The sequence below is a fragment of the Limanda limanda genome, chromosome 15 (assembly GCF_963576545.1).
Source record: "Limanda limanda chromosome 15, fLimLim1.1, whole genome shotgun sequence".
In the NCBI taxonomy this organism is placed as follows: Eukaryota; Metazoa; Chordata; class Actinopteri; order Pleuronectiformes; family Pleuronectidae; genus Limanda; species Limanda limanda.
Window position 1 is genome coordinate 23,731,336 of NC_083650.1, and position 26,747 is coordinate 23,758,082.

The 26,747-nt window shown below is 41.4% G+C and overlaps 1 protein-coding gene across 5 annotated transcripts in view; it reads left to right on the top strand.

Moving 5' to 3' along the window:
* The window catches only part of hspa12a (heat shock protein 12A), a 38,468-nt gene extending 14,254 nt beyond the window's left edge, over nt 1–24,214 (top strand). Inside the window, exons 2-12 of one of the 5 annotated variants that reach the window (XM_061087145.1) lie at nt 1,869–1,945; nt 3,064–3,191; nt 5,239–5,425; nt 6,073–6,177; nt 6,526–6,642; nt 12,439–12,610; nt 15,537–15,623; nt 16,652–16,756; nt 16,862–17,120; nt 18,930–19,033; nt 19,773–24,214. In XM_061087145.1, the coding sequence (XP_060943128.1) occupies nt 1,869–1,945; nt 3,064–3,191; nt 5,239–5,425; nt 6,073–6,177; nt 6,526–6,642; nt 12,439–12,610; nt 15,537–15,623; nt 16,652–16,756; nt 16,862–17,120; nt 18,930–19,033; nt 19,773–20,404 (1,973 nt within the window). In that variant the 3' untranslated portion in view covers nt 20,405–24,214. Of the gene's footprint in view, nt 1–1,868; nt 1,946–3,063; nt 3,192–5,238; nt 5,426–6,072; nt 6,178–6,525; nt 6,643–12,438; nt 12,611–15,536; nt 15,624–16,651; nt 17,121–18,929; nt 19,034–19,772 lie in introns of all 5 variants that reach the window. The other 4 variants (XM_061087146.1, XM_061087142.1, XM_061087147.1 and 1 more) reach the window with 4 other exon arrangements.
* The last annotated feature ends 2,533 nt before the right edge of the window (nt 24,215–26,747 follow it).

Sequence of the window (26,747 nt, forward strand, 5' to 3'; positions counted from 1 at the left end):
ACAATACGTCGAGGGAGTATTGTTATTGTGTGGATTCAAAGAACATTTTCTGTGAACGCTATTAAGCCAGACTAATGAAAATGATGGTTCGCAAATGGAGCGATAATCTCCGATTCAATTGAAGAGTGATTGTGCTTTAAAGACCGGTGCAACAGACGTTTTCTGCTCTTTGAATCCAGTAGATGTTGTCAGTGTGCCGTTCTGGATCAAGAAAGGAGGAATCTTTTCTCCTCTCCGGTATTTACAGGACAGAAAATAGTTCTCAGGGCTCAGGGGCAAGACCTCGGGACTGATTTGTTCAGTGCCTGGTTCTGGGGCACTTGTGCTTCTGGTCTGCGTCTCCTTCGATACAGTGACTGTTAGTTGCAGACGGCTCATTACGAAGTGAGGACAAAGAACATCTGCATCCACTCGACCAGTCAACACCGATAGGCGCCTGCATTTATTTTCATAGTTGATTCAATCATTGTTCAAATACAAATGCCAAATATTATCTTGTTTCACACTCAGACTTATGAGGACCTGCTGCTGTTCTTTGTCTGCTGTAACAGGTCAGGGGTTAATTCAGGGTTTTTTGACCTTTTTATAAATAATCAATAAACACATACGTATTACATTCATATCATACAGAAATACACACACACGCTCATCACACTGAGTACTCTACCACACACACACCAGCGGTAGATAGGCACAATAAAACTGACCTGTTGGGCAAACACACTGTGATCAAAACAAATGAGCTGTATACAACAAACCACAACAGGCTTGCAACCATAGTTCATCATAGTTATCTGCGGTTTATGTGGGCAGATCCCAGCTCTGTTCAAATGCAATTGTCTACAGCCGCCTACTGACTTCTGGTCGATCTGGTCAACCTTTGAACTCAGCCTCTTCTCTTAGTAGCGTCAACAATGTTAACACTAGCTGTCTCTGAATTCAGGGGCTGTATCCCTCAGAGGAGGTGGTCCTTGCAGCCCATGAAGGAGGCTGTGTTTGTGGTACAGGTAGACCAAATCCTCCGAAGATCACTGAACCTTAAGCTGCTTCCAGGCATGCGCTGAACTCCGAAGATTTCCGCCCCTTTCTCTGGAGGATGTGCATGTGTTAACGCAAATGTCCCAGTGAGAGCCTCTGGATTATCTGCGGACTTTCTCCGCCTGCCCCCTGAATATAAAGATCCCGGATCCCGCAAGCGTGTGGAGGGGGGGTTGTTAACGCGCATCAGAGGCAAAAATGAAAAAAAGAAAACAAACAACACCGGTGTGTTTTGTCAAAAAAAAATCCTGTGATGCTGAGTTAATGCGTCACTTTCTGCCTCTGTCTGCTGCAACCAGCTGTACAACCACTCACCTGAATAATGTAGAGGATTTGCTGCTGTTGTGGATGCGTCTGTGCACAGAACCTCCAGCTGCCTTGTGCATGTGTGAAAAGCAAACTGGGTAAAGTCCAGACCACCAGCTACAGGCTGCGAAGGATCCACTCGATGGAGCCTTTATTTCTTGGGGAAGAAAGGACAAATTTGCTGGCTTCATTTGAAGGATCAGAGGGGACAGTCTTGTCGGCCACTGTGATGCAATTGGTCTTCAAATGCAGCCTCTGAAGGATGCAGCTCCTGATTTGAGACACAGACTGTCTCATTTTTTCATAGACAACTCTTTTCTGCGGGTACCTGCTTGAATTTCTTCTGCAGAACTGTTTTACTGACTTACAAGTGATTTATATCTACAATCATATCTACAATCTGTGAGCATTGCCTTTCAAGCTCAAAAACCTTCCTGAGCCTAATTTGAGCCCCCTTAATGAAGCTTAACAAAAAAAAGTGCAGTGTTTAACTGAGACATGGATATTTGTGTCTTTCTCTACAGATACCATGGCTAATCCTTCTCCAGCAAAGAGCATGGGCGACCCTGGAATCACTCCACTGTCTCCTACACACACTCAGGTGACTCAGCTCTCTCGTATACACACACTCATAGTTTTCTGTATCTGTTGTGCTGTCTTTGTCTATATAAAGTGCAGTATATGTGTTCTCTGCTGATATTTGTTGCCCTGTTAGAATGGGAATCTTCATGCTCAACTGTTTCACTAGTTTCTTCACCTGGCCTGGCTGTCTCGCTACTTGGTCAATAACAGGATAATAATAAAACACATGCATATGAGAGACGGAATAGTTTTTGTCTGCATATTTTTTTAAATAACACACAACCTCATATATAATATGAATATATCATATACCATATTAGTGTGAACAAACTGTGTAAGGTCTGTTTGCTATTCACTTTTTGTGCTGTTTATTGTCTCTTCCTCACTCATGTATCTTATGTAAAAGTAATAGGAGGGTCAGCATGAGGACCAGAGTATGTCATTGGGGCAACAAATGCTGATAAGACAGTCTCATATATTTTATACCTGTGTTTCCTCCCCCACTATTTTATGAAATCATTTGGAACATGATTATCCATCCTGCTGCCTATAGGGAATAATTGTAGATAATTGTTATTTTGTTGATGTGCTACATACAACAGGTATTATACCTCTGTTCAAGGTATCACTCCCATTTAACTCTCCCGGATGTTTCTATGATTTTTCCCTGATAAAAGTGTTTTTTTCCTCACTGTAGGTGAGGTTGAGTGTTAAAGACAGAGGATGTCACACTTTGTTAATCTCTATGAGGCAAATTGTGATTTGTGAATACGAGTTCTACAAATATTAATTTGATGGGATAATTATATTCTCTTCATTACCATGTTCTAGGCATGCAGGAATCAGGCGTCCATCTTATTTCTATGCTGCTGTGTAGTTTTATTTCTGTGTTTAGCTGTATGACGGTGAGGATTCTCAGTCACTCAGGTCATGGTGTTTTCAAATTTCAGTTTTACATGTGCACGTGCAACTGAACTTGCTTGTGTTTCTTCTTACTCTGAATTGTTGTTCTTCTGTGCTCACTTTTGTTGCTGCTGTGATTGTGAATTGGTGTGTGTGTGTGTGTGTCTGTGTGTCTGTGTGAGTGTGTGGTGTTGCGAGTCTCACCACTAACCCTGTCACATTGTCTCTGTACAGCAGAACGACACAGACCAGGTGCAGACCCAGCTCTCCTTTGTGGTGGTGGTTGCCATTGACTTTGGCACCACCTCCAGCGGTTATGCCTACGCCTTCACCAAGGAGCCAGAGTGCATTCACACCATGAGGTAAGGCTGCACTGCAATGCAGATGCTCAAAGTCAACTCAGTGTTATGCTGCTCACATATGCAGAGTAAACATTTCCAGGAAATAATGTTAATCTTTAAAAAAATACCATAAAAAATCAAATATAACAGAAACATGCTTAAATGAAAAAGGCAATAGATTTATTATTAACTAACCTAAATAAACAGTTTGGTGCTGGTTTGAAGGTAAGTTGCTGAAGGAAAAATCTGATGTCTCGTACTTTCAGGCACCAATCAGGATTGAGCAAAATATTAATCATTTGGTGTGTCTCAGCTACATCTGGGCAAGTGGAAAAAATTCTTCTCAACTCCCGCCTCTCGGTTAACATTTATTTGAATTGACCATGGCCACAAATGAGGTGGAGGAGGCAGCCTCATGTTTCAACCAAGAGGGCATCAGTTATGTCAATTTATACACGTAAATTGTGTGGAAAGGTGCAGACTAACTTACCCTTAAAATTTTCTTTCTCAAGTCTCTTCATTGGATGAAAATGTACTTGATATGCCTTAAACAACATGAAAGTGAACTTTGACCCAAGCTTTACTGACCTTTATGGCCCAACCAATTAGACAACTGCTGTTTCTGATTTTCCAGAACTGTACAGGGTTTAATTGGCCTTGTGTCAAAGATGACATGATGGATGTATTGATGATAATATGGCACCTGGAGTTTCGCAAACAGAGTGCGGCTCAGGCTGCAGTTTTCTGTCCATCCATCTGTCCAACACATATCAAGCCTGACCTAAACACGACAGGCTTTCTGTTTTTACCCGACTTGAGCCTGATGCAGTTAATGTTAGCTCCAGGGTTTAATACTGCCCCTGGTGCACATGGTTATAGCTACATGTGCAGTATTTTACAATATACATTATATATAAATTATATTTATGGCACAACACATGTATGGAACTAAAGTTTCTTCAAAGAAGTAACAATTATTTGTTTTAAAACACACATTATGCAATTTAATATACAGCTATAAATATACTGTCTATCGAGTGTCAAGTCTTCTTGTTGTTAACAGAATCCTTCACATAATCCAACCATTGTGGTCTTTTTGGAGTAGTTTAGGTGTTGTAAATAATCCTAGCACCAAAGCTCCAACATAGAAAGAGGTCCATCCGTTTGATTAAATTTCACACAATAGCACCATGTCAAGTAGACTAGTCCAGACAATGTGACCAAACCAGTTTACAATTTTGTCTTAATCCAGTATCAACACTCAAAGTACTGCACTTAAATGTTCCCTCATTTCTGAACATTAAGGTCCAATCAGTAATCTCAACCAATGAGATTATTTCTGTCCTTGGACTTAAACTGCATCTTTATTCATTTAAACAGAGTTAAACAGCAAAACATTCCTAAACTCGTAGGTGGGGAAAATGATCATTAGTGAATTCCATAGACCTTTACACACACACACACACACACACACACACACACACACACACACACACACACACACACACACACACACACACACACACACACACACACACACACACACACACACACACACAGCTGCCCTCCATTTGTCCAGAAATACTGTGGGAGCACAATTAACCTAGAAGACGACTTCAGATGGATTTTCTCACAGAATATAATGACGTATAAGAACCTCATCTCTGTATTGTATCTATCTTGCAAATTTGTTCGTACACTCTAGTAGCTTGTAATAGATACAACTAATGAAAGTATGTTTAAATAGTGCTTAACATGGGAAATTAATAACTTTAATTAATGAACATTACCACAAGTCTAGATATGATGACTACAAAAGCAGAAATCGTGGCTTCTACATGTGTTGATAACTGACTTGCTTTCTCTTAGGCCAAGGGCCAATATTATGGGGATCCCAGTCATGAACCAGACCTGGATCTATAACCGATAAATCATTGAGAATTAAATGAAATTGTTGTAGCTTTTCCAGCTTTTATACTTAAATACTGTCCGGGTTTTAGCGATCCAGAAAACTTGCAAGCTAAAGCTCTCTTCTGTCTGTTCTCTTTTATTTGAATACCTTTTTTAGACGTTGGGAAGGCGGAGACCCTGGTGTGTCCAATCAGAAGACTCCAACCACAATCCTGCTGACTCCAGACAGGAAGTTCCACAGTTTTGGCTATGCTGCTCGCGACTTCTACCATGACCTTGACCCCAGCGAGTCAAAACAATGGCTCTACCTAGAAAAATTCAAAATGAAGCTCCACACCACAGCTGTAAGGACACCAACATCACACACTGCGAACACAGAGAATAAACACATCACAGTTCTGGTGCTCATTCTTCTAGCATGTATGCAAAGTAGCATTGCAGACAAACTCCTTCCGCAGCACTCAGTGATCGTCCCACCTCAGCTGATGAGAAATATTGTGTTGCAGCTTTGTCAGTCTGAAATGATACTTCAGTACGTTGCTGACTCTTTCCTTTTTCCTGTCATTGGGAGGGATTTCTGCCACTAGCTGTCGACCCAATGTCCTTTACTTCCCACAATTCACTGCTGAGCATGATCTGAAAGATGCCGTTACCATCAGCAGTGTGCTATGTTCAATAAGACTCATCATCACAGCATTATGAGAACACCATGTTAGCCTGTTGGTTAGTTTAGCTGGTTTGTCATTAAATCTCAGAGCAAGCAGAGTCTCCAGTTTTCATCCAACCATAATCAACATTTAATAGTAGTTATAATTAACTCTTACATTTGTCCTTTTTGAATATATATCATATATCTTATTATTATTAAACACCACTCTGCCGTGCTTATTTAGACTTGCTTGAGCACCAGATGTGGAGTAATCCACCACTGAAAATAGTCGCATTTAAAAAAAATTCCAATCTAATTTATATGTTTTATTTCTGCAACCAGAATCTGTCGACTGAAACAGACCTCCATGCAGCCAACGGGAAGCGGGTGAAAGCCCTGGATATCTTTGCATATGCATTGGCCTTCTTTAAGGAGCAAGCACTAAAGGTAACAAACATCTCACAGCACTACATTTTCTGCTGTATTGCATATGAAATATGTTTTATTTTTTGGTTGATATTCTATAACTACTGTAAAATATCTGGCCTTATTTGACCTGACCTAATTAGACAGTTTTAATATAGCTCTGTAAAAGATGTCACCTGACTAGAGCAGGTTGTACTTTGTACCATCATGAACTTCTCATCAAATATTGATGGCACTGAAAAATCTTTCACACTGACCTAGTAATTATATATTCTGACTCTAAAAACACTTCAATAAAATACAGTGTCACTATATCCATGCCAGTGAGTTGTGTATTAAAGGGAGTGTGTTTGAATGTTCATCCTACAGGAGCTGAGTGACCAGACAGGTGGTGACTTTGACAACAACGACGTGAGATGGGTGATCACAGTTCCTGCCATTTGGAAAATGCCGGCGAAGCAGTTCATGAGGGAAGCTGCCTATAAGGTAGGCTGAGTAGCTCCAGTCAAATGTATTATTCACTACATCCAGTTTGCACCTGTGGGTTGCAGTGATGCTCCTCGTCATGCAATCAGAATGGCTCAGTTGAAGAAGAAAATCTGTTAATGGGCAGTTTAGCCTTCCTGGAAAATTTTCAACTGTAGTCCCGGGGCAGATGTGAAATAGTGGACAAATAAAATCCTGTAGCTATTAATGAGCCGGTCACTCTGATTGGACATGATGTTTCAAAGGCTCATGGGATGCAGCTATTTTGGTAGCCTTGTGTTGATTTTCTGACTTGGTTCATGTGGTTTTTATGTCTGTGTTTGGGATAGAAGTTAACTGATAAATGAATCCACCATGATTATGAGGCGTGGTGTCTGATCGGGTCTAGTCACTGTTCATGTTGAACTGTTCACATTCATGTTTAATAAACCACCTGGCTTACAGCTGTGCTGTGTATGGTATACAAGTTAAGAATTTAAAGGAAATATTTTGACTGAAGTTATTTATTCCATCGTAGACTCATCATAATAAATGAACTTTAAATGAACGAGATGTACCACAGTCTCTGAGGGATTTTGGCAGACTGTTAACGTGTGAGCTTCTCTAATTTAGAAAGCTGACGAGCCAAAGTTTGTCCTCCTCATTGTTTTTTTACAATCCCCTCTTACCACTGACCTAGATAAAAGCACCAAGAGTAGGAGGAGCCACTCTGTGAAGAACCTTGTACACAAGACAAGCGTCTGAACATTTTATGATAATGTCCCAGCTCAGTTAATTATGTTTTCTCAAGCAATAACAATGGTGGTGTTTATTTGGCTTCCTGTCAAGCACATTGATGGCATGAGTGACTGTACAGGATTTAAACATATGAAGAAGAATTGCATTGACTGCAGAGACAGAGGTCATCCTCATTAGACAGATTACTGCAGAAAACAGTTACTGGATAGTCTCATAGTAAACATTGAAATGTCCAAAGTTATGGTTGTTCCCGGTACACACACACAAACACACACCCCTTACACACGCAGACTTCCAAAGTTAAAACAATAGCAGTCACGTTGTAGCCTCTGGTAACAATGACTTTGGGGGTCGTGTTACATTTATCTTTGCAGTCTTGTCCAAAGAGAGTCCCTGCCAGTAGAGATTTTTAATCTTGTACGTATGAGTCTCTAAGGACCATGTGGTCACTGGGTGTGGCTGCCTGCAGTGGAGAAGTGGCCTGCGGAGGAGAGACAGAGGACAGCTGTGTGTGTGTATGTGAGAGAGAGATAGTGATGTAAATTTTATTAGGGAGGAGACTGGTGAACTCGACTGCGTTTTTCTAAATTATGAACCAGAATATCCAACCATCCTTTACTGTACTTTGCTTGTCTTTTTTAACAGCAAGATTCATAATAACAATTGCTGATATGTAGGAAATTATCTCTGATGAAGTTCTAACATGACTAAGGACTTTTTGCAGATTCATCGCAAGAACTGACATTAATAATAATCTATATAAGCTATATAATCAAAAGAAAACCCATGGCATTTACAGTGTGTCATGGCCTCACTGACACCACTGTATACATGTGTGGTCTGTCAAATGTTCACTGATAAATATCTTTGGTTATTGACAGGAAAGCTTCACATTCAACAATGTGTTACTTATTCCACAACACTCACAACAGGTAACATTGTATGTTACCTTTTATTTATATATTTAGCGTAAATCAAGACTCACACAGAGGAGCAGAACTCTTCTCCTATCAAGGGCCATTAAACATTTTTATTACAGCCTCTGAGGACCATACTCAATTGAACACCAGTATCACTAACCTCCCTTATGTGATGACTGGAGCTGTTTCTCTTTGGAGACACATCTGGTGGCAGATGATGATGATGATGATGATGATGATGATGCTACTTACAGCTGATTTTAGCCAAGCCAATTAGCTCAAACTAATTCTCATCTCTGGTATTGCCATGCAAGGCTAACAGAGACAGCAACACTCCCCTCCTTTCAAACTCGGTAGTAATCATAAAGACAAACATGTGCTGTTGGCTGGTGTTTGTTATCTTTGTTGATTCATGTCTGTCAGTGCTTGTTCATTATCTTTTTCTACATCAATAATCTGCTGATGGAGAGTAAGGTGGGAAGAGATGTGACACCATACTGGTGATGTGCTGGTGAAACGCTACTTGGTCCCATAAAGCAATACATTTGTGTTTTAACATAAATTCAGCAGTATTAACAGGTGTAGACTTCTGTTGTGCAGGCTGAAGAGTTATAAAAAAGTGAATTTGTTATTGAGTATTGTACGTTATCAATATTAACATCCAAACAAGCAGAATCCAAATACTTGCGTATAGGGCTGGGCGATATGATAAAAATAATCGTATCACGATTTTTTTCATATCAGTCGATATCGATATATATCTCGATATAAATCAAATAACCAGCAATGATCTCTTTTGACATTATGTGAATGTATAATGTTCGTCTTATGTACATAGGTTTTTCTTATGAACAAAACCGATTTTTACTTGCTCCTACAATCACCCTGTGCCACGTAACTTTACTTATATTATTTCATACAAGCACAGTACAATAATAAAGTGTATATAATGTACATACTCAGCATTTTTTTAATTTTGATTTGATTTCTTTAATTCTGTTGTCTTATATTTCTATCATCTGATAGTCACGTGGCATGTTCACCATTTAGTCCAATGACGTCAGATCATGACTCCTGATCGTTCCCGTCACTTTAACCCTGATCTCCTGACTGTAGGCGTGCATGTGTAGCAGGTTTAAACATTTGTCTCATAAACTCTAGAGCGAATCAAACAATCACAACGTTAACTTCAGTCCTGCATGTGTCCTAATAACTTGTGGTTGATGGTGTAAAGTGAGCGCAGGTCAGAGAGGGAGTGAGGAGGATGCAGACTCTGACAGAGGCTCTGACACAGGACGACCGGACCTTTAATGAGCGTATGGTGCTCAAATACAAAGGCAGCCTTGTTGTGTTGATGGCAGAATGTAGCTCAGGCTTACAGGTGTATCAGCAGGAAACAGGAAATCATGCTCTTAGAGAAAAAACACAGAGATACAAGCAAACTGAGGAAGAGCCACATACACCAGGAAAGGAGAGAACAGCAGGAAAACAAGGGGAAGGGGAAAGGAAATCCTAACGAGTCCTAAAAACAAGTTGATGTGCTCGGATGTGCATTACTCACAGAGTAGTCATTGTCGTCCTTTAAGTGGGATAAAAACAGTTAAATATGATGTCATTAAGTCCCACTGAATTCTCCAGGAGGTCTGGTAATACAGCTTATTGTGGTCAACTGTCGAATTGAGATCCAGTAATACTCAGACTGAAAGTGTTGTTTCAATCTCCACCAACTGCTGGGATAAACATGTACTAGCTCTTCATGTTTGCATTGTTGTATTATCCATCATGTAGAATTATTGATGGAAGACATGAACGAACTCAACATCAGTTCTCTCATTTGACTGTTGGACAGAGAGGAAATGGGCTGTTTTCAGAAATCTGAATCCGTCTCAAATCTGAAGCCAAATGAATACATTGAGTTTTTGAACAATGGCTCTGGACAGATTCAGATTCCTGGCTCCCTGCTGGCTCCTCCAGTGATGTCATTGTTTTTGCCCCGGTCACATCCCTGGTGTGCATGCTACAGGAGGAAGGAGGGGGAGGGGGCTTTAGCTCTTATCTGCAGTGGGGCTGGAGGGATGAGCTGAAAGGGAGAAGATGTAATAAAAACACAGAGGTGGAGAGAAAGTGAGCAAAAGGAGGAGCTGGGCATCTGCAGTGACTCAGCATCAAGGGTGGATCATTGGATTGGCTGTTGAGGAACCAAGCTATTGGCAGTACACTGTAGCCACACCTCTTTTCTTCACGTCATAGAGTAGTTCTCCAGAGGCCATGACACAACCCACGTCTCTCTGATACATCCCTCACACCCAGCACTATTTCTTCACTGGCTGCTTTTGACTCACTATAAAAGCAGCACTGCTTCTTCGGTCATGATCTTCATTCAGGTGCAAAACAAGGCAAGCTATCTGAGAAATATGCCTTAAAGGGAACCATAGAGACTGAAGTAAATCTGGAACACACACCACATCTAAAATATGATCACTGCATGGATTTGTTGTTTATAGTGACTGTTACGGACCTATAAGAAATGGCTCGTGAGGCCCGGAACACATCAAATAAACGAATCAGAAACAACTGTTGCCACTAAATAATAACAAATGTTTATTGGTTGAAACAAACAAATATTTAGAAAGGCAACAAACCAAAAGGGTTGGAGGTTCCCGGCCAAAACAAACAAAAGAGAGGGGAACACTGAGCCAGCCATCGGCCGTCGAAGTCAGTGTTCACCCCCGAACTAAGCCTGCCTAAATAACCCACTACCTAAATGAAAGAAAAAGGTTATCCGAAAACAGGACTACCGGGAACCCCCGAACCAACTACCAACATAACAAAAGCTCAAAAGGACTTCTGGCATGGGGGAAAACGGAGCCTCGGTCTCCTCACCCGTTCACCTGCATGGAAGAATAGAGAGAGAGAAAGAAATTCACAGCCTCCTTAAGTCAGCTCCAGCTGACGAGGTGATGAGTCTCACCTGAGGACTGGCTGCGTGGAGAGAGAGAGAAAGGTGGAGAGAGGCACAAACACACACACATTCTCACACAGAGCCCCACCTCCTGGCCACACGTAACAGTGACGGAGTGTCATTTATAACTTCTGTTAGCTGTGGTACTGAAACAAACCTTATTATTCATTCAGGCTTGGATCTAGATTCCATGTTTGTCACAGACATTTTCCAACTACTATCACCAAGGAAGATACACATCACATTACACCTATACTGTACTGTGATTAACTTATATCTTTACATGAAACTCTCTGACAGCTGCATATAATGTTGACATCAATAGTTCCATCAAAGTAAGTTTGATTTTCTGTTTTGACTTATGTTGCAACCGGTTGCAACACATGATCAACAGCTACCTGCTGCAGCCTTATATGAACATGTCATGGCTGTAGTGATAAACATAATCACATAACAATCTTTGTATAATTCAGCCATTTACTGTTTGAACTTAAGTTAGTAACTTCATGAGTAGTGCTCAATTCCCAGAGGCCTTTTGCACTAAAACAAATGTGTGTATACAGGTTTTTAAACATTGATAAAGAAAAAGAGACTGAGCCCTTTTCTATCCCCAGTGGCCCTTCTTCTATTCTGCTGGTGTTTTTATGTTCAGTGCTACGAACATACCAGAAAATAGGATTAGTGTAACAAGAAAATAGCGGTCATGGAGGACAGTGATTATGTTTTGCGGTGGAAAATTGTTGTTTCCATCATCGATGACCAGAGCCGGTGCAGATAAATACTTCTGACTATTGCAGTGTCATCTGACCATAACAGAGTGCTGTTTGCACTCTTTACACTGAAGCCAAAATCCAGATGTTAGAGGGTTTTTACTTCTTTAGTGTATAACCGACACTGTCACTGACTTTTACAAACATAAAATATATTTATATAGGCTCCAACTTTAACCACAACCACTAGTTTTCTTCCTGTCACAGCTTTTCAATTGCAGATATTCATGAAGAGAGTATTATTGTGTGTTGTATAAAGACATAGTTTCATGTGTAAGTGTACCTGGAATTCTCACGTGTCTACATTGTTTGTGTGTGTGTGTGTGTGTGTAGAAGTGAGAAGAACAATGGTTCATGTTAAAAGTTAAACCGTGTGTTTTCCTGTCTGATTCCTGCCCTCGTTTAGTCTGGTCTGGTGTGCCGTGAAAACCCAGAGCAGCTGATCATCTCCTTAGAACCCGAGGCAGCATCAATCTACTGCCGCAAGCTCCGCCTCCACCAGATGGTGGACCTGGGCACCCACACCACCCAGAACGGCTTCAGCCCCACTGACAACGCAGCGAGTGCAACGAACCAAGGTACGTCCCATCAACACTGACTTCAAGTGGTGCTGATTCTTTTGGTACAGTGATGATGCTTCCACACAACAATTCTCACCATGCTTCGTCGATTACTAATCATGCATGCCACCATACTGATAATCTTTATTAATGTGTGTGTATTTATTGCCTCCTGATGAATGTCATGTCTTCCATAGTTTCTTCAGATCATGGTAAACATGCTTGATTTGTACACTCAAATACAAAGTGCATGAGGGTTTAAAAGCACGTTGAATTTTTATTTCTATCCAATCATCACATTTCCTGTTGCTCTTGCTTCTTTTTCTGAGATTCACTCCTATACAACGACAAAACATCATTAATCGATAATTCACGTCTGGGGTTTTACTGCAGGGCTCACAGCTCAGTGCTGATGGGAGTTTGTATTTTACATTGTCAGCCTATACACCGATTAATACAGTGACTAACCCTAACCCTAAATAGTGATAACCTTTATTTGTGTAGCACCTTTCTTAACAACATTACAAGGTGCTTCACAAAAGGATAAAATCCCCAATCAAACAACAATAGAACAATCCATCCATTATGTATACAACTACACACCCTGTAGAGATCAGCAGCACATCTCATGGCCAACATATTGAAACAAAAAACCATTCACCCTCACAATTACACCTATGGTCAATTTAGAGTCTGTAATTAACCTAATCCTAATCTGCATGTTTTTGGACTGTGGGAGGAAGCTGCAGTACCTGCCGCCCCAACACAGAATCAAATAAATTTACAAATAGAGATGAAAGCTTTTTAAGGAGGAATTTAAAAGCATTCAGATATAGCATGTCTCAGCAATGAGATTTGAAAAATTTACTCCGTATGCAGCCTAAAATGTGGGACAGTGTGCAGTGTCCACCCTGCAGGTGCACCAACTGACCTGGACCTGCTCCTTCTGATGCTTGAATATCCAGTATTCTCATTAAGCAGTTGCACACATACTGTTTTCATGTTGTTCAGCCAAACACAACAAACAAAATAGCTTTTCTTCTTCTTCTTCTTCTTGTCAGGTCACCATTATGGCCGTTAGTAGGCACGTGTGTAATGTGCATGTGTGTTCAGATCCCTGATTAAATTGTGTCCGCTTTCCACATCCACCATGGAGCATTATCAAAGCCTTACTGTTAAAATGGACACACTGTTTTGCAAATTTCAAAAGGTCACCTAATTTGAAACCTGATAATACAACAAACCAACAGGAGAGAGTTAGTGCAGTATCTAAACTATAGGTAACACAGGAGTATTACTTTGACCAGTTCCAGCTTATTACCTCTTCTTAAATAAAACATTAATAACCATGTTACATTATTACATCTATATATATAACATATATAACATCATTACATTTCTAACCATAACACAATTGTTATAAGTATTTGGTCTTTATTCCCATTCTCTTAATCAACATTTTCAAAAATGTTGATGCAAACGTTTAGAACACATATATGTATAAAGATATAAATACAATATTTGAAAAGGTAAAACCTCAGAGGGACAGCTGTTATTTAGCAGCATGTCAAGCAGCAACAGCAAATACCCATCTCTCCATCCTTCTTCCACCTTTATTTGTGTAAATGTTTTTGTTCATCATCATCATCAACAATTCAGGTTCACAAGGGGGATTTTTGTTTATTCTATTATCTGTAAAGACAATAAATGAATGATTTTACTGGTCGGTATAATTCATAAGAAAGCCAACAGTTTAACCCAAATCTAGATTAATTAACATGGCGTATATCAATGACCATATTAGTAAAGCAACCCTGTAGCTCCTGGGCCTTACCAAAGCGAAACCTCAGACTTTTTTAGAACCAAGCTCAAATTCCATGTTTAGCAATGTATCCGGATATTATTAGTCTATCTGAATTGTGAAGAACAATAGGAACGGTCATCTTTTCCTTTTTGACTTTCCCATAATGAACGTTTCCCACTGAAACATCCATTGCCCAATATGTTTCACCTCAAATGATAGATATGTGTCATTTAATGTCTCCTTAAATAATCGTTTCCTAGCTGACACTTAATTTTACTGAAATCATTCAGTTTCTAATTTAAATATTTTCAAATATATACGTTCAACAGAACATAGTTGTATATCATCTCTTCTGAGACTGCAAATTGTTCTCTATTTTGATGATGTTGTTTGGTTGCGAGCATGATGTAATGTTAAGTGCAGACCTCTCTCATGCCCTTGGTGTGCTAGCTGGTGAGCCGTCCTTCCTTCTTCATATTGTTTCCTCTGTGTAGGAGGAAATCCCCCTCAGCCAGGTCTTCCTGCTATTAGCCAGTCAAACTCAGGTCACATGGCCTCACTATCCTGCAGGTTAAACACACTGTAGTAGACTGTGCTTGTTAGAGGAAGTAAAGAAGAACTAAATAACTACTGACTCGATGTTGGATTTGCTGATCTGGACTTATGGTTCAGTTATAGTGCAGATGGTTACTTTTATTCATCTTTTATTTCATGTGTTTGTCATACTGCCTCCTCGGCATGTTTTCTTTAGAAAGTCACATGTGTGCATTTATTTCTAAATTCATATTTTGAGTTAATCCTGTTAATGTGACAGTGCCTGCCAGTGTCTTGCTCCCTTTCACTGCATGTTCACTCAGTGAGCAACATGATTTGTGTGTGTCTGTGTTCGCACGTGTGTGTGTGTGTGTGTGTGCTCTCTACTTATTAATAACTTAAATGATCCATGCCTAATTCTATAGAAATCAGCTTTTGCTCACACGATAAAGGTGCATCTCAGCCTGCTGCTTGCTGCCTCACACACACACACACACACACACACACACACACACACACACACACACACACACACACACTCACACACAGCAGAGCTTCACGCCTTCATCACACTCACCAGAACATTCTTTCTCTGTTAACAACCAGCCAAGGAGCATGTTCGGCGCAACCGGCAGAGCCGCACCTTTTTGGTGGAAAATGTCATAGGGGAGCTTTGGTCGGAGCTGGAAGAAGGTAGAGTCTTCAACTTCTTTTACTCATCTTGTGTGATTTCCTTGCTTTTTTTTAGAGGGTAACTGCTCCTGCTGTTTGCTATGCTGCCAATCTGTCATATTAGGTACAAGCTTTAGATACTGGACTCTAATGGAGCAGGCAGAGGATCATATAGGTCAGGAACAAACTTCCTGGTACAATGAACTGAACATCTGTTGTAAACGTCCGTCCCACTACTCAGACTTATGTCGTGTTTCCTACCGTTCTTACTTAAGTCGTGCACACACAGTGTGATAAGAGATCTTTCAGTTTGACTTGTAAAAAACAGGGTTGGATATTCTACAACATGTCTGATTGCCTGACTTCACTGTTGTTTTATCATTAATCTCTCAGATTTCAGCTTTGAAACTATGAGTCCAATGCTATTATAACTGACAGAAATAATGGACACACTCAAGTCACATTAATGTCCCTCACTGCCTTAAAATCAAGTGTACAAAATACAAATACACAAAATGAATGATTGACTTGGTTTGAACCTGTTGGAACCTGATTCGCTGACGAGCGTCCATGTTGAGAAAACTGAGTCCAGCTGAAAGCTTCCGCTCTGCAAACAAAAGGCCCTGTGCCCTTCTTTATTTCACTAGCCCAGAAAGGAAGAATCTCTAGTTAATATTTTCTGTTACATGTAGTTGCTTTAAATGTGACCTTGAATATCTTCTAATTTGCACATCGTCTGATGTCCTTAAGTTCCACTATTCACCTTGTCCAGTTTATCTCCTATCATCACTTCTTCGAGTGTGCTTGCTGACACTACAGCCACAGAAATGTTTGTCAGCAGTCCTCTCTCCGTTTGTGAAGCTGAGGAGTCAAGTCGATCCTCCCTGGAGAATCTGAAAGCAGCAGATGTAGATCCGAGGCAGTGGGTGCATGTCAGGGGCAATGATTCCTGTCAGGAAGGATGCTGCAAGATAAGTTGCATTTCAGGTGCCCGGTGCCTGAGCTAATGCAAACTCTTTATTCGGTTTTCTTGTGTGTTTTCTGTGCAGGGGATCGTTATGTAGTGGTGGACTGTGGTGGAGGAACAGTGGACCTGACTGTTCATCAGATCCGTCTTCCAGAGGGACATCTGAAGGAGCTCTATAAGGCCTCAGGTAAAAAGACCCACAGTGTAACACAAGGTGGCTTGGCTCTGCTTTCTGTACGTAGTCTTACCTTGACAAAATGTTCTGATCAGTCACGATCCCCTCTGTTCCCAGGTGGCCCCTACGGCTCTATCGGTATCGACTACGAGTTTGAGAAGCTGCTGTGTAAGATCTTCGGTCAGGATTTCATCGACCAATTCAAGATCAAGAGGCCGGCCGCCTGGGTGGACCTGATGATTGCATTCGAGTCTCGGAAGAGAGCGGCGGCCCCGGAACGTACCAACCCCCTCAATATCAACCTGCCCTTCTCCTTCATCGACTACTACAAGAAGTTCAGGGGCCACAGCGTGGAACATGCCCTGCGCAAGAGCAAGTAAGTGCAACCAGAAAACCAGAGGCCCAACCCTGAACTGGAAGGAAGATCATATTTAACAGCTGCATCGCTTTTATTTCAACTTTCAGCTGTGAAAAAAGAATAACACACCAGGAGAGAAAAGAAAACGCACAATATAAATACTGGAAAAGAGCCCGAATGGTTTCCGCTATTTAAAATTGATAACTATGAGTACAGTTGTTAAGGGTTGACACAGTAATAGTTTAGTATTTTAGGAAAATATTATTATTACTATTATATTATAATTTTATAGTGTAATGATAAGTTGTATTGGGGTCTGGTTAGCCTAGCTTAGCATTGAAACTGGTTGAGCTGGTTAGTCTGTCCAGAACTGAGGGATGAAAAATACCAAACACAGCATCAGAAATCAGTGGTAAACAGAGAAAATATGAATGGTTACATATCCTTTCACTGTTGGCCATTAGAACTCGACAACAACTGACTTCTGGGATCACTATGGAGACTCTACTTTGATGGCTCTGTTTTGTCTGGAGTTTCATAATCCCAGTGTGTGACATAAAATAGTTCTACGGCTGAAACTGGAGCCCTTAGTGGCCTCCTGGCTCCTCTGAAGACTGACAGGAAGTGCTCAGCCTGCCTCAATGTGCTGGAAAGCCTTGGGTGTGGCCAACATTAACACTATCCCCACACACAGTATGTGCACATCACACACTCACATGTACACATCGCAACTGATCACACTCATGGGAACCAGTCAGACGGATGCTATGGATTCTTGCAGGAGTCGAGGGTTTGGCAGACGGCAGCAGACACAGGCAGGACTGAGGGAGACAGCTTCAGAAGAAATCAATGACAGAGCTCCACACAGAGCCTGGGCTGCCACTGCTCTGTGCTCCTGGGTTTCAACCTGGAGACAATGGCTGAAAGGGAAATGTTCCAACAAAATGTTCCAAACTATGGTCAGTGTAGTGAATCAACACAGCAGTTTGTAGTTTGTTTGGAGCCTGGTTTAATCATCCCTTTAAAACAATCCAGTTGACGAATATTTGTTTATTAACAAAGTACTGAGAAAGTACTGAGCTTTTGTGAATTAAGTCATAATATTACAAGAAAAAGTTGTAATGTTTATGAGAGTCATAATTTTAGATTAGGTGTCGTTGAAGTTTGCGTTCAAATGAGGAATGTGGAGGATCTTGTTAAGTTATACTTTAGTACATGTGTCTTTTTAACTGAGTTTATTCTGAAGAATACACCTCATAGACTTGAGGGAAATTGCAGAGGTCGACTGTGCATTGTTTGTTAATTCATGTGATATTCAAAGAGGTTTCATATTTTCACAATGAGGTCGATACAAGATTTGGATCCAGAAAGAGTTTAACACTGGTTTTCTTACCTGCTTATTTCCTACGATATTTTTTTCTTTGTTTTCTTCAACATGGCCCTAATACTCTTCACAATGTCTCAAATGAATGTGTATTGAAAAATGTGACCCATATCCAGGATTTGTATCCCATTTCTAACAAACATCATGTGTCTGGACATTAGTAGTGTTGCAGATAGTGCTGAGCTATATTTAGTAATACTTTGATATCATTGAACAAAATTATGTAAAAGATTCTTAGCAGATTGTAAGTGAAACCAAGTGTGAATGTTTTTTTTCTATGCAATTTAAAACGCACAGTATATTTCACTGAGCTAAAGTGATATATATTGATAACCTTGTCTTATTAGTTTGACTCGTATCTCCCAGCTCTAGTTGCAGATGATTTTACATGAACAGAACTTAGTCGACTACATGTAACCGATCTTCTCTCGTCTCCTCTCCAGTGTGGATTTTGTTAAATGGTCGTCTCAAGGGATGCTGAGGATGAGTCCAGACGCTATGAACTCCCTCTTCAAACCCACCATAGATCACATCATCCAGCATCTCAGTAAGCTGCTCCCATAACTCACACCCCTCACACCTGCATAACTAGATGTTTCACTCTGTATACTATACAATATACAATACACTCTAGAAGTTTATGACATTGTAAGGGATGTGTTTTTGGGTTGGTCTCCTCCTTAAATCAGTAAACCTACATTATTCATAACCACCTTAACCAGTGGAAAATAGGTCACATTACTTTAGCATGAATTGTTCTGCTCAGATTGTTACTGGTTGCCTTATTTAGATTTATTAGTTTGTACTTTTTGCCCTTGATTTTTAGCAATCACTATTTATCTATGAACAACAACAACTTTAAAACACTACCAACCAGAATGGCACTCACTGGCATGCATACCTCCGCCAAGGCCCTACAGTCCCCTTCTGAAACCACATTTACTAAAACTAAATTCTGATTTCTATTTGGATTGTTTTAGCAAGTTGCGCACCTAAATATCAATCCTCTAGCTATAATAAAATCCATGACTTTAGTCTCTGAGAAATCTATAAAAATGTTGACATTTTTTATTTTTTTCGGTTCTTCCTTGGTTCATGCCCGACCCTCCTCCAGATCTCATAGAAATGGGTTGACAAATTTTTGCGTAATCCTGCTAACTAACTAAATAACAAATACAGACAAAAATTCAACCTCCTCGCCGGAGGTAATTCATGCATTCATTCTTCAACTCATAGTAATAGTAACAGGGCTGTGTTCACTGAGATTCTCTGTGTCTCTCTTCCAGCCGAGCTCTTTGAGAAGCCCGAGGTGAGCGACATTAAGTTCCTGTTCCTAGTGGGAGGTTTTGCTGAGTCGCCCTTGCTGCAGCACGCCGTCCAGAACATGCTCCAGGGCCGCAGCCGCATCATCATCCCACACGACGTCGGCCTCACTATCCTGAAAGGTGCCGTGCTGTTCGGCCTGGACCCCAGCATCATCAAAGTCCGCCGCTCGCCCCTCACGTACGGCGTGGGCGTCCTCAACCGCTTCGTTGAGGGCAAGCATCCACCAGAGAAGCTGCTGGTGAAGGATGGCACCCGATGGTGCACTGACGTTTTCGACACCTTCATCGCTGCAGACCAGTCCGTGGCGCTGGGTGAGAATGTGAAACGGAGCTACACGCCGGCCAAGCCTTCCCAGCAGGTGATCGTCATCCACGTCTATTGCTCGGAGAAGGAGAGGGTGGGGTTCATCAGCGAGCCCGGGGTCAGGAAGTGCGGAACGCTTCGTTTGGATGTGAGTGGAACGGAAAGCACAGCGCCGCGCCGCGAGATCCAGACGCTCATGCAGTTTGGAGACACGGAGATTCGGGCCATGGCAGTGGATGTGTCCACTGGACGCACTGTCAAAGCTAGCATTGACTTCCTCAGCCATTAAGTAGACCATGAGAGCTAATGTAGCAGAATTATTGGAAGTATACAAAATGGAAAATACAGCTTACTCACATACACACATAGCCATACATACACATATATACACACACATTCACATACAGAGCCAACAAGCTGGGGGTATGTACTTGAAAGTGCTTAAGGATATTCAAGCTCCAGGCCCATTTACTCTCAATTCAAGGGGCAGAATTTGAATGAAAGTTCTTAAACTTAAACGCCGGATGACATTTAACTGTAGAATCTGAAAAGAAAACGTGTCTTTTAAGGTCTGTCTATTCACGTCCGTCCCCAGTAGTTCATTTGCTGACAAGCTGCACAGTGTTCACACACTCATAACAAACCCATGCACCCCCCCATAGGACACAGCTGCATCTGCACAGGGTCAGATTTAGGAGCTTGTTATCAAGACGAGTCAAACCAGATAATAATCCAATGGTGGAAACATTCAGAACACGTCTTTGCATGCTTCAGTCTCTTTATTGCCGCAGCAGCTCATTGTATTTCAGCAATGATTCTGATTTCCACTGTACTTCACAGAAGTTCTTAGGGCCATTCCAGTGGTTTTGCATTATTCCTTTGAACGTTAACAGGTCACACAGCTACACACAGCACATCGATAGCAATCCTCTGAACAGGGTCTTAGTTACCTTAGGTATAGTGCTGTTGCAGAGGCTAACTGTGGGTGTCATGTTCTCACCTGATAGAGATGAAATGGTTAACGTGTTAGAAAAAACAGTGACATACAGGTAGTATGTGTTTTAGTCCAGTTAGAGCTGTTAAATACACGACAGCTCAAGAGGAAAATGCCACATTTATAGATTCAGGTTCTTATTCACCCTCCTAATTGACTCAGTACTGAATAATATAACCTAGTACCATAAAGGTACAGCATTTAAAACACAAACCAACCAGTAAATCTACTTTTCATGCAAAGCCACCGGTCTGGTTCTTAAGGAACGTGCTGGGAGCTCAGTCTGAAAATCAAGTGCAGCCATCGGATGTGCTTAATTGTTGCCTTTATGTCTTTTTGCTTCTGACTATTAGATGTGGACTAAACGCCACTCGCTCACTTGAATATTTCGAAGCCAGGCGTGACTCCAGTCGAGACAATGAAGTGTGTTTATTTCTGTAAATACAGTATTTAAATATTGTACAGATTTATAGCCTTGTTTCAGCAGCTTTAGAGCCAAGAGCGTGTGTGTGTGTGTGTGTGTGTTTTTGTGTGTGTGTGTGTGGGTGCGTGTGTTTTCTCATGAACATCTCAACATTTCTTTCCACACCAGCCATAGTATGAGAGGCCAAGGCAGCTTTGATTGCCTTGTTCACTCAGAATGAGAGATTTAATGTGTTGCCTGTTGTTTTTTTTGTTTTTTTTTGCAAACATGAAGAAACTTGAATACCTCCGTCCTTAAAAAAGCATTTGAGTGAATAAGTCTGCTGTTAGTTTTGAAAGAGCAGGATCTGAATGTGTCCAGTCCCCCCACCCCCCCCCCTTCCCATCCACCCTGCAGCACAGCCTCTGCAGGGATTTCATTGTGATTCATTACAAATTCAGCAACTAATTATTTCCAAGAAATAAAAACTAGAGCTGTCGAGTATATTAAACATGTTTGTTTGTGTTTTACAGCTGAGGCCTAGTCGTACGAGCCGAACGCCACAGTTCCACGTGGCTATGGAAGGTTAATGTTTTAAGTATTAATTGAAAGAGTGCCTAGTGTGAATAAATTGTCGGGAGTCACTCATCCAATCAGAACATGCGGCGCGTTCCTTCTCCCTCTTGACGATATACTGAAGCTTTATAAACGTGTGAGCTCAGACGTAAACACTGAGAATCACACTGATCCAAACATCCACACGCTCATCTCACGTCCTCGTGAAAGTGCGTGCGTAAGGCTGAGTTAAAGGGCCGCTACTGAGTTCTCTCTGATCTTCGTTGACCCCTGCTGGCAGCAAGGAGAAGCGACCCTGGTGGAAACCTCGTTCAAGCTCAGTGATGTAATAACGTAATACATCTCGTAGCGGCTGGTGGTGGCTGGTTTGTTTCTCCTTCGGCAGAGCAGGATTACTCAACGACTGGAAGGTGTGACAGCTAGCATGGAAGCGTCCTCCGTTGTGACTCTCCGGGGGGTTTGATTCTTTAAAGGTCAAAACTGACTAAATGGTTTGTGAAAAGTCATGTGTGAAGGTCTCGGTATGATTCAGAGTAACTTCAGTAGGTTTCTGCCTCTTTAGACTCGTAGTTTTATTGCAATAATGAGTACTTTCAGGGGAGTGTCCTGTCCGGCCGTCTTTTTTTCCTGGTGTGACCAAAGTAGATGTGACGCACCAGTTGCTTTGTAAAGTGGGTTGGATTGGCAGGTTGTCTCTTGAAAAGTAGAAAAATATGCCCATATGTCCATATGTACTTTGCCTCCATAATTCAGTAAAAGATTTGCACTGGTTGCATTTAAATACACAGATTTCATCCTAAAACATTGCTGTGATAAATGCTGCTGTGTCCGAGGACCTTGGACTGAAAGCTGCATTTGCTTTTCCTTCCTGGTTCAGCAGATCCAGAGGGAGACTGTGCATCCAGTTCAATGCATGACCATGTGTCCCCACAGCCCAACACACATCAGTGGGGAATCACCTGTCACACAGTCTCTTAGCTTGTGAAATGTTGCAGAGCTGGACATGAAACATAAAGAGGCAACATATCATCCTGATGAATACTCAAAAGAACAATAAACCAAGTAATCACTGAGTCGTTGGTATTGATCAACAACCCACACAGATATATTAGTAATTATATGCTGCAGTGTTCTGGATTATAACCACTTTTAAAGCCATTTCCTTTGATTCCTTATTTAAACTGTGAATGGAAACTTGTCTCGCTCAGTGTCTGTGCACAAATATGCACAAGCTTCAATGCTCTTCACCTTTACCGGCACTCTGTCTGCAATGCATGTTTCGCATGTGTCACACAGGAATGACTACACAACACGTCGCTTTTACTAGTACACAAAGTCAGGGTTACCACTGACGATGAAGATGGTGATGAAGATGGAAACTGCGGTCTTGGTTGTGTGTAAAACCCTGCTGCTTTCTGAGCTGTTATAGATAATGTTACTGATGGCAGCTCCTGACTCCCATAGCAGGGCCACACATACTGTACTGATGATGACTAACCGTATAACCTTTGATTCCTACTACACTTCACTGCTATGACTAATGATGGATCTCAAGTGGAAGGCTATTATAACACCACGGTCCGTTGCGTCCTTGGATAGATAATGACATTATTGTATTTGGTTCGGCCGTGAGTATTATACGATGCACAGGACACCGTTTTGTAGCAGCTTTATACGTAAAGCTATGATAAAATTATATGAAGACATGTATTAGCTTTCTGTTGCTGGCACACAAGGCAGCAGAAGCCAGAGGTGGAGTATCTCAGTGGGTGTGATTTGAGGTAGCAGCTTGCATCATGTACAAGTATCTGCTTTACACTATCTAGACAAAAATAATAGAAAATAGGTTAAAAAAAAAAAAATTGCATTTAAACGGATTGAGCTTGTAGTTAGGATCCTCTCAGCCACTGTGGAACTTAACACAATGTACACTTTGTTCTTTTAGTCCTTTTATTGATGATGCAAAGGAGTTTTATTTGTGTTTGTTTTTTTTATTATTATCTTCAGTTACTTAAATGTGTTGTTCTCTTGCAATCTTCACACAGTAATGGATGTTTTTCTTGATCAATGCCAGGTATTCACTGTCAGACTGTCACCAATAAAATGTATGTGTATTTCAAACAACATTCTGTCTTTGTTGTGTTTCCTGATAACCTTCTGCCCACTTAACATGGTGTTTTACTCAAACTGAAAAAGTTTGAGTAGGAAGGCACAACCAGTGTCTTCTCGAGTTCCTCCACTTCCTTCCACAATCCAGCAGGTTGCAGGTTAACCGGAGACCACAGGCTGCCTGTAGGTGTGAGTCATTGTGAATGGGAGCATGAATGGTAGTTTGTCTCTGTATGTCAGCCCTGGAACACGCTGCAGACCTGCCCAGTGTGGACCCTTGGATTGGTTTCACCTCCACTGCGACCCGCAAAGGACAATCTGTAGAGATGATGGATGGATGGATGGATGGATGGATGGATGGATGGAAGTCCAACCAAACAGGCAGAGGCAACAAGGAACATTTAGTGATCCCGTTGTGCATGAGCACAGAAAGGATTTGACAAATGCTGTGGTCATGAATCCAATCCTTTACTCCACGAAAAAAAAAGATGGTTTAAGAGGTCTTCACTTATTTGATTTAACGGCTACACAGTAATTTGACTCAGGCAGCTGTTCAAGCACCAATAGTTTCTGGTAATTTGATATTATTAATTTGTGTGTGTATATATATATATATTCTGCTTTGTCATGTTAGACCGTGACTGTCACTAACCTCAAACCAGTTTCGCGTTTGTAGCTAATTCCTTTTTAAACTGTTTGGGTTCGCACCTCCATGCTCAGAATGACCCTGACCTAAACACATATACTAAGGCCTAACTATTACACATTTTCTGAGCGTATAATGTTTGGTAATATGAGTATTATAATGTAGATTAGAATAATACATACAACACACAGCAGGTCGTCCACTAGTTGGAGGGACGCTGGTTAGATTCCTGCCTCATCCACTCTGCATCTCAAAGAATGGTTGGGCAGGGTGGTGTGATGAATAGATTTTTCAGATTTTCTGATTTTTCCTCATCAAAAATAACATTCCATCTGAATAGTGTGCCAGTCTCCCTCCTCTTGGGTTTGAAGTGGATCACAGAGCCTGACAAAAATGTCCTCATTCAGGTGGAGGCCATCTGGGCACTGGGAGGAACTCCTGCCTCTTGTAGGAAAGCTGAACTTCCCTTGAACCAGCTGACTCTGGTGTCTGGCAGCAAAAAAAACCCTCTGCTCATCATAGTGCAGCAGGATCTGCCACAGAGCAACAGAGCTGCACACCTAATCAAAGAGAGAGAGCCGCAGCACATCAGAGGAGACAAACATGAGCAAGAATGAACATGTGTAGCTCAGAGATCAGTGCATCCTCAGTAAGATCAGTTCACATCCTCCAGCGTCTGTCTCCTCTGAGCCGGGGTTCACCTTCAGGTGCTCTCCAGTCCCACTCAGCACCAAGCAGCTCTGCTATGAATATGTATGTCTGTCAGTTCTGGCCTGTCCACATAAACAGACCCTTGCACATGCTCACACACACTTAATAAGGTGTGACATCGTCTGTCCTCAACCATCAACAAGAGTCAGGAAAATTTTCCAAAAATACCTTTTAACAGGGGAATAAAACGTAGAAACCTGAGAGAGAGCCACATGTGAGGGAACCCTCTCCCAGGATGGACAGAAGTGCAATAGATGCCAAATGTCATCAAAATCACAATATTTACAACATTGATTAGAATCAATCAGTCATTCAATCAAATTACATTTATATAGCCCATATTCACAAATCACAATTTGTCTCCCAGGGCTTAAACAAGGTGTGACGTCCTCTGCCCTAGAAGACTGCACCATTGTATTGACTATGTGTCACCATTGACCTTCATATCAAGGACCACAGTAGGAGCTCTTGCTCTATTTTTCCATCTGGCAGAGGCCAGGCCACTTCTGCTCCTCCATTTCACCAGGGCTGAGGCACAACACACTCCTGACAGAGTGGATCTCCTGCAGATGAGTGGACACAGCTGCCCCCTGCCTCCTTGAATAAACCAGGATCCACAAAATCAGTGGCACCTCCAGTTTAATATAAGTCAAAGTGTTACAGTTTTAAATGTGTTCTTATTCAGTAACGTAGTCGATCATTTCTACTTCGAAGGCAGAGAGAAGGAAACTTTCATTCAAAGCTTTAAAAAATCTCACAGATGAAACAATCAAATAAAATAACAGAACAGAACACCTGCAAACAGAAGAACACAGGAGGAGTCTTTACTCTGTATTGTACAAATCCATCTGCTTTAATACATCTGAACATTTCAATTCTGAACGATCAAACTCTGAGGTTCCACATCTGTTCTTCTGATTTGTCATCACCATGCCCCATTTCCATGTGAGCAGAGACCTCCAGGTATCACACTCATCTAACACAACATCATTTACAGCTGTATATCATCAGTGAACTCATCAGCTTCACCGACCGCACCATGTTGTTCTTGTACATCAACAGACGAGCATACACAGTTTCACATGTTTGATTCCCTCTGCTTCTTCCTGAGGCGGGACCTCTGACTCACCAATCAGGTTCAAGGACGTATCCAAGGACAAACGACTGCAGCTTGACAACCAGTCACTGCTCTC